At 40.3% G+C, this 9,332-nt stretch overlaps 1 protein-coding gene across 6 annotated transcripts in view; it reads left to right on the top strand.

The window, feature by feature from the left end:
* Positions 1–9,332, top strand: part of LOC122547353 (ensconsin-like) — a 146,357-nt gene that overhangs the window by 100,463 nt on the left and 36,562 nt on the right. For 4 of the 6 annotated variants that reach the window (XM_043685998.1, XM_043686012.1, XM_043685988.1 and 1 more), the window contains one exon: positions 3,124–3,272. In XM_043685998.1, the coding sequence (XP_043541933.1) occupies positions 3,124–3,272 (149 nt within the window). The remainder of the gene's footprint in view (positions 1–3,123; positions 3,273–9,332) is intronic. The other 2 variants (XM_043685993.1, XM_043686016.1) reach the window with 1 other exon arrangement.

Consider the following 9,332-nt stretch of genomic DNA (forward strand, 5'->3'; position numbering starts at 1 on the left):
GCCAACATGCATCCATTTTAAACAAATTTGTCTAAAAAGCATCTTAATAGCTGATGGGTTTACAAGCAACTTTAAATGTTTTCAACTGTAAAATTTCCTATTGCACCAATAAGATATTTGTATTAATTAAAATCAGGGCCGCCGCCGCCATCACAATTGGTTTTGAAATATGGCAGTGATGCAAGTTGACTGCTTTGTATGTTGCAAGTTAGGTTATGGGAAGATGACTACTATTATAGTAAAATGAAATAATTTTCAAAGTATTTTGTTTGGAATGATGCACTTCAATTTTGAAGCTTGTTTCAATTAATTGCCTGCATACTATTTTACTGTTGTCCTTTATTTGACGTGAAATCTGTCCTATTGATCTTTTCTAATAATCTCTTCTATTATACTGTGCTGCTAGTTTTCGATGTCTGCTCTCTTTGTAGTGTTTTACCAGTTGAATGGATGTAATGTAAAACAATGCAAATACTTCATTGTGTTTCAACCAATCAGCTGTTCGTAATCTGTTGCTTTGTCTCTATGGACAAGTGTAGTTTTCTTGATGTATGTTTTATAGTTGCACTTTAATACCAAAACCATTACTGTTGGCAGTTTGATACTTTGGTTTGTTTGGAGAAATGTGCAAAAGGACCCTAGTCAAATATTCATTTTTAACCAATTGATGACAACTGAATCCTATGTGATTTTGATTTTACTGATGCTATATAGAAAACGTGCACGTAATCAGTACACTGAGATTTTGTAATAGAAATAACAGTGAAGATAATTGTTTTATTGTCAGTATTGGGGAACACTGTCAGCTAATTCTGTCTCAATTGGAAACAAGTTGTCAGAGTCACCCTGTTCTTCCAGAAGCCTAGGCGAAAGTGAGGACTGCAGATACTGGGGATTAGAGTCAAGATTAGAGTGGTGCTAGAAAAGCACATCAGGTCAGGCAGCATTAGAGGAGCAGGAAAATCAAAGTTTCAGGCAGGAGCCCTTCATCAGGATTCCTGGAGTGAGGGTTGGGAAAGCCTGCTCAAGCTCTAAAATTGTTGAACTTGACATTGAACTCAGAAGTTAGTGGAGTTCCCAAGCCAAAATTTAGTTGTTCTTCCAGCTTGTGCTGAGCTTTGCTGGACACTGCAGCAAGCTTGAGATAGATGTTGGCCAGGGAACGAGGTGAAGTGGTTGGCAACTGCAAGATTGGGTCTTTTTTTTTATGGACAGAATATGTGTTCTGTGAAGTGGTCACCTAATCTATGCTTTGTTTGCCCTATATAGAGGAGATCACATTGAGCAGCAAATGCAGTAAAGTGCTGCTTCGGCTGAAGGTGTTTGGCCCTTGGATACTGAGGAGGGAGGAAGTAAATAAGCAGGTGTTCAACCTTCTGCAGTTGAAGGAGGAGGTGCCGTGGGCCAGAGTGTATTAGAGGGAGTGATCCTTGCAGAAGGCTGACCAAGGAGGGAAGGGGAATGTGTGTCTGGTGGTGGCATTGCGCTAAAGGTACCTGAAGTAGCTAATGGGATGGAAAGGGGATCTTATCGTTGTGGGAGGAAAAAGAGGGGGTGAGGCTGAACAGAAGATCGGTCTGACCCCACTGAGGGCCCTGTCAACTACAATGCTAGGAAATCCTCAGTTTAGGAAGCAGGTGGACATTTTGGACGCTGCCTTGTCGAATTTGGCATCATGTGACGGAGGAACTGGGAGAATGGAATAGAGGTTTTACAGGATACGGGGTGCGAGGATGTATAATCAAGGTAACTAGGAGTCGGTGGGTTTATAGTGGCCAGTCTATCCTCAAAAATAGAAACAGATTATGGATGTAGGTTTGCTTGCAGAACTGGAAGGTTCATTTTCAGACATTTCGTCACCATACTAGGTAACATCATCATTGAGCCTCCGGATGAAGCACTTTGGTGTAGCCCGCTTTCTGTTTATATATTTGGGTTTCCTTGAGTGAGGTGGTATCATTTCCTGTTCTTTTTCTCAGGGGGTGTTAAATGGGATCCAAGTTGATGTGTTTGTTAGTTCTGGTTGGAATGCCATGCTTCTAGGAATTTTTATGCGTGTCTCTGTTTGGCTTGTCCTAGGATGAATATGTTGTCCCAGTTGAAGTGGTGTCCTTCCTCATCTGTATGTAAGGATATTGGTGAGAGAAGGCATGCTGTTTTGTTGCTAGTTGGTGGCTAGTTTTCTGCCTGTTTGTCCAATGTAGTGTTTGTTATAATTCTTGCACATCAACTAGCCACAGGAATGACATCACCAATCCAAGGAAACCCAAACACAAATAGAAAGCAGGCTACACCACCAGTGCTTCATCCGGAGGCTCACTGAAGATGTTACCTAATATGGTGACACATGTCTGAAAACGAACCTTTCAGCTCAGCGAGCAAACTTACATCCAGAATATCAACCTGAGCTACAAATTTTCTCAACTTGCTAGAAACAGAGGTCAAGGAAAGGAGGAATCAACAGACCAGGTGAACATGAGTAGGGTGGAAATTGGAAGTGAAATTGATAAATATTTCCAATTCCAGACAAGAGAAGGAAGCAGCACCAATGATATTGGTATGTCGGCAGAAGAGTTGTGGGTGGAGAGTGGCATAGGACTGAAACAAGGATGTTCCATGTACCCCACAGAGATAGGAATAACTAGGGCCTTTTCAGGTACCCTTGACCACCCTTCTGACCTGAAGAAAATGAGAGTAGTTTAAAAACAATGAGAACAAGCTCAGCCAGGCAGAGGGGAGTGATGGGTGGGAGTGGTTCAGTCCTTTGTTCCAGGAAGAGGTGGAGAACGCTAAGAACATCCTGGTGGGGGATGGATGTGTAGAGGGAGGCCCCCTTGCCAAAGCTGTCGAAATTAAATAATTTAGTTAGGATGCTTGGTAGAAGAGTCTTTACTTGTGCCATTTCAATACATTCGCTTGTTTCAGTTCAAAGTTGAACCACCTTTTCAGTTCATCCCTTGTATAATATGTTGGTTTTCATATCCCTTTATAGGATAGACAGAAATGGTTTTGGTAGCTCTCTCTTTGCATTTCTTTCAAGCTAATACCACCTGTCTTTTCTTCTTCTCCTCCTCCTTTCTCTTTTTTTCCTTCTTCTTTTATGCACTTCTCATGATACTGCAGTTATCCCAATTTGTCCTCGTTCAGTATCTGCCAGCTCTATTGCCCCACCAACTTGTAAGAATCTTCACAATAGGACGTCTGACTGGTCAAGGTTCATAGTTGGCATACCTGATGTCAGTGGACAGAAGAAATCACCTTATCATCCAAAGGTAAGTGGCTGTATTGCTATATCGTGACTATTTCCATAGTTAACTATTTCCTGTTAAGTAATTTTTGTTTCTTTATAGTCATACAATCCCCACAGTGTGGAAACAGGCCATTCAGCCAAAGCAGTCTGCACTGACCGTCCTGAAGAGATTCACACTCAGACTCAGACCCATACCCTACCCTATCCCTGTAACCCTACATTTCCCATGGCTAATGCACCTAACTTACAGATCTCTGAACTCTGGACAATTTAGCATGCCCAGTCCACCTAACTTCCACATCTTTGGACTGTGGGAGGAAACAGGAGGACCCAGTGAAAGCCATGCAAACATGGGGAGAACATGCAAACTCCACACAGTCAATCGCCTGAGGTTGGAATGGAACACTGGTACCTGTGAGGTAACAGTGCTGACCACTGAGCCCATTACATTTGTACAAGTGTTCAATTCTGTGGGAGCAAAGAATCACTAAATCCTTAAAACACAATCAAAGAAAAAAATGAATTTTGTGCCAAAAAGTTACAGTAAGTTAATTTGGTTTGAAAGTTGGTTTTGAAATTTGTGGGGAAGCAATCAGCATTCATTATTAACTGGGCTTGTGAAAGGTAATCTGATATGTAGAAACAAATAATTTAAAATGCCTTCTCTTGCTTTTCCCATTTACTAAAATTTTTAGAGAGTCGAGTTAAGCTTGTTAAGTATAACTTTCAATTTTGACAGAATCTAGTGGTTAATGACCTGAACTGTAAACCCCTGTATAGTGGAGAAAATGTTCAGTGCTATTGTGTACTTAAGGAAAATTTCTGAAATCACATCATAGTCTTTAGTTGAGCAAGGCATCTTTTTTACTTTTTCTCAAACAAAGTAACACACTACATTCTTACTAATACTGTGCTTTCCTGTATTATCTATGCATACTGAAAAACCTGTACCTTTAATTACCTTAGTCATGAATGATTTATCATTGTCCATGAGAGACACCATCTACTCCCTCAGGCCAACTTGCTTCCAAGCTCGCTTGTTAATTGTTTATTAATAGTTCTCTCTTCAAATACCAACCTTGGTGAATCTGTCTCACTCCTCACCTCAGAAGTAAACAGCTTGGCCCCTCAGCCCTTGCAGACTACTGCACCATCATAAACCTTTGTTTCCTTAGTCCTTGAAGTATTGTCATCTTTCAAATTCATGTCGGTCTTTTCTGTAACTCAAATCATAAGCTTCAGTAAGGTTTCTACTCCTGTCATAGTACTGAAACGTTTCTTAGTGAAAAATGATCAATTTTGTGACTGCGCCAAAGATACGCAATTCCCGCCTTTCTCATCCTGTCTGCAGCAATTGACATGGTTGATCACACCATCTTCCTCCATTACTACTTCACTATTGTCCACTCAGATGGAACTCCAGTCACTTTATTCACTGACTATGATGAGATAAGAAAATCACTTGCAATACCTTCTCTTCCCACTTCTGCAGGTTTACCCATTATGTTTAAATTAAAACCCCAGGTTCTGGACTCCCTCTGCCATTAGGAACATGCTTCCTGCATCTAACTTGTCTAATCCTGTTAGAATTTTACAGGTTTCTATGTGATCTCACCCTCATTCTTCTTGGGTCCTAGTCAATAAAATCCTAACTGATTCAATCTCTCATGTCAGTCCTGCCATCCTGTGCATCAATTTGATAATCTTTGCTACACTCGCTCTATAGCCAGAATATCCTGTCTCAGATAAGGAGACCAAAGCTGCACACTGTTTCAAGTACAGCCTCACCAATGCCCTATATAGTTGCAGCAAGACTCCCTTGTTCCTGTACTCAAATCCTCTCGCTATGAAGGCTAAAGTTTAGAATGCCACCTTTATTGCCTGCTCCACCTCTGACTGGTGCATCATAACATCCAGGTCTTACTGAACATTCTCCTCTCTGTGTACAGTCATTCAAGGAATAATCTGCCACATTATTTTTGCTACCAAAGTGGATAACGTCTCATTTATCCACATTCTACTGCATCTGCCATGCATTTGCCCACTCACTCAGCCTATCTAAATAACACTGTAACATCTCTGCATTCTCCTTTCAACTCACCAACCCAGCTTTGTGGCATCTGCAAGTTTTGAGATATTCAATTTAGTTCCCTCATCTAAGTCATTAACACATACTGTGAATTGCTGGGGTCCTGGTACTGATTCTTGCAGCACTATAAGTCATTGCCTGCCATTTATGAAAGTGACCCATTTGTTACTACCATTTCCTGTTTGCTAGCCAATTTTCTATCTATCTCCATACATTATCCCTAATCCCACACACTTTAATTTTACTCGTTCATCTCTGTGAGAGACTGTCAAAAGCCTTCTGAACGTCCAAATAAACCACATTCATTGGCTGCCCTGAATCAACTCTGCCAGTTACAACCTTAAAGCATTCTAGTAGACTTGGCAAGTATGATTTCTCTTTTATAAATCCCACGCTGACTGTGACTGATTCTGCTGCTGTTTTGAGTGTTCTGCTATAAAATCCTTGAAAATAAACCCTAGCATACTCCCCACTACTGATGTCAGAATCACTTTGTCTCTTCTTTTAAATAGTGGATTACATTAGCTACCCTCCAATCTGTAGGAAATGTGCCTGAAGATCTTTGATAATGCATCCAATATTTCTCTGGTCACTTCATCAAATACTCTGGAATGTAGACTAACAAGCCCTGGAGACTTATCAGCCTTCAATCCCAACAGTTTCTCCAACACCATTTCTCTACAAATACAGATTTGTTTCCGTTCCACCCTCTGACTAAACCCTGTGTTCCCTTTCATTTCCATTACATTTTTTTGTGTCCTCCTTTATGCTAATGTAATACCCCGTTTTAAGAAGGGAAGGAGGCAGAAAATGGGAAATTATTAACCACTTAGCCTGACCTCCGATGTTAGATTAAATCCATTGTTAAGGATTAAATTATGGTGTACTTGGAAGTGCATAGTAAAATAGGGCAGAATGGGCATGGCATCGTCAAGGACAGGTAATGCTTGAAAAATCTGTCCGAATTCTTTGAGTAGGTAACGAGCATATTAGGCAAAGGAGAACAATTCAGCATGATCTATTTGGATTTCCAAAAGGCCTTTGACAAAGTGCCGCACAGGAGGCTGCTAAATAAAAGCCCGTAGTGTTAGACGTTAATGGCATGGATAGAGGATTGGCTGACTGGGGAGATAAAAGGGGTCTTTTGTAGGATGGCAGTGCGTGACTGATGGAATTCCATCGGGGTCCATGTTGAGCCCACAACTGTTCACGTTTATTTATTAACGAACTGGACAAAGCAACTGATGAGGGCTGTTACTAAGTTTCCAGGTAAGAGATTGGTGGGGGGATAGGTAGTGTTGATACAGTGGGGACACTGCTAGAGGACTTGGACAGGCTAGAACAGTGGGCACAGAATTGGCAGATGGAACACGATGTGAGCAAATGTGAAGTTATGCACTTTGAGGAAGAATAGAGGTATAGACTATTTTCTAAGCTGGGAAAGGATTTGGAAATCTAAAACAAAGAGACATGGGAGTCCGAATTTAGGCTTCTGTAAAGGATAGCACACACGTTCAGTTGGCAGTTAGGAAGGAGGCTCTGGTCAGGCCATATTTAGAACATTGAGTAATTTTGAGTCTCTTATCAAAGAAAGATTTTGATGGCCTTGGGAAAGGACCTGAGAGGTCTGCAAGAGTGATCCCAGGAATGATGGGCTTGTCATATGAGGAGCAGTTGAGAACACTGGGTCTATATTTGGAGTTTAGACGGATGAGGGATGAATATTATTGAAACTTGCAGAATGCTGAGAAGTCGAGATAAAGTGAAGATGGAGAAGATATTTCCACAAGGAGGAGAGACTAGGAACTCAGGGCAAAGCCTTGGAATGAAGAGGCAACCCTTTAAAAGAGATGATTTTCTTCAGCAAGAGGTTGGTGAATCTGTGGAACTCATTGCCGCAGAAGGCTGCGGAGGCCAATCATTGATTGTACTTAAGACAGTGATATGTTTTTGATTAGTAAGGGAATAGAGGGTTGCAGGGAAAAGGCAGGAGCACGGAGCTGAAAAACAGATCAACCGTGATCGAATGGTGGAGCAGACTCGATGGGTCGTATAGCCTAATTCTATTCCTATATCATATGGTTTTTGCCTCGGTCTTAGACTATGAATTTAGTTCGTAAGCCATTTCTTTGTTCTTTGTTTCTGTCTAAGAGACATACATTAGTTTGCACCAATCTTTTTTCTTTGCATACCTAAACAAACCCTTAGTTCTTATGTTCTTTGCAAGTTTACCTGCGTACCTTTTTTCCCTTCGTAATCAATCCCTTGGCCCTCCCCTTAGTAACCTTCCCTCAGTATGCTTTTTTCAATCTAATGTTATCTGTAATTTTGCCTTTGAACCATGGTTTGGTCTCTGTTCTCTTTGCACACTTTCATCAGATAGGAAGAAACAACCTTTTCAGGTCACCCATTTGTTCTAAGAATGTTTGACATTGCGTATCCACTGCCAATCCTCACTGAAATATTTTCCCAATTCATCATAGCCAACTCATGCCTAATGCAGTCATATTTTCACGTTTCTTAAGATTCAGAGACACTATCACTGCAATTCGAGCTCTTATTTCATAGTTATATCTCCTTATGTAATCTATTTACAGAATTGTAGATATTTTCTAACCAACTCTGTTCAGAGATATGATGCATGTCAAGTGGGGCTTGAACCCAGACCCCAGCTCCAAGGTAGTGAAACTCCAACAGAACCACAAGAGGCCATTTTACAGGAGTATGGATATTTTTTAATCAACCTGCTCAGATATTATGACACATCTCTGGAGCAGTTCTAGCCCTGGGGCAGGAGCAGTAGCACTACCGCAAGATCCCTAAAATTGGATCGTACACTGCCAGCAGTGGAGGTGCTATGGTTAGATATTTTCAAATAAGCCTGTGCAGATTTATTATTACATGACCCTGGAGAAAGTGGGGCTTGTGGCCAGGCCTCCTGGCTCAGAAGTTGGGACACTACTACTTTTACTACTACTAAACTACAAGAGCCCATTTTATAGGACCAGTTCAGATGTATCATGAAACATCTCTTAAATCATTTAGTATGTATTATGAAGAGCTGGGATTCAAAACTAATCTTCACGGTATTCCACTAGTCGCTGCCTGCCATTCAGAAAAAAAACGTTTATTCCTACTCCAACCCATGCACTATCCAAGGCTTAGTGTTTGGCTTGGCTAAGCACCATTTCTCTTTCCTTAACTGAATTTCTGTTGTCTTTGTCCAACAGGGAGCTCTAGTTTTGTTTATCCCACCTTCCCTCTTTTGAGGGAATATACCTCATCTGCATGCAAACCATCTCCTCTTTGAAAGTAGCCCATTGTTCAGCTATGTCTTTCCCATAATTCCAGTCTGTGTTCTTGCCCGTTGATTTATCCTTACTTAGAAAATGGTATTGGTCAATCTGTCATCCTAAACTTTTTTGGTTAAATGATCACTGTCCCATAAATGTTCCATCACTTATTAAATAATATACTTGGTGCATCTCATGCCCAGGAACCCAGTGCAGTGGCAGTGCTTCCTTTCTTGGACTTAAACACATGCTCCTGTTGGAAATTTGCTACTCCTGATACCACATTGTTTGGGAAATATATTTACTTCCTTTGCATAATAAACTTCTGTTTTATTTTTGAAACTGAATCTGCAGCATTGCATGTTTGTATTTCAGTAAAAGAACAATAAAACCAGATTTCAGTCTGGGATTTTGTTTTTTTTTAATAGATATTTTTATTAGAAATTTAACATTTTTACAAGTTTACAAAAATAAACAAAACTCTCAGATATAAACATTGATATACAATTAGTTCAAATATACAATAGCCAAAATTTAACAAAAAAAAACAAAACAAAAACAAATAAAAAAAAAACCAGAAAAGAAAAAAAAAACAAAACTCAACTATCTACTAATCTAACCTACAACTAACCAGAGTGTATATTTAAGTCTCTTACATGCTCGGAATGTGTTAACATCAGATGTAATAAAACCCGTATTC

Source organism: Chiloscyllium plagiosum, chromosome 3 (assembly GCF_004010195.1).
Source record: "Chiloscyllium plagiosum isolate BGI_BamShark_2017 chromosome 3, ASM401019v2, whole genome shotgun sequence".
Lineage (NCBI taxonomy): Eukaryota > Metazoa > Chordata > Chondrichthyes > Orectolobiformes > Hemiscylliidae > Chiloscyllium > Chiloscyllium plagiosum.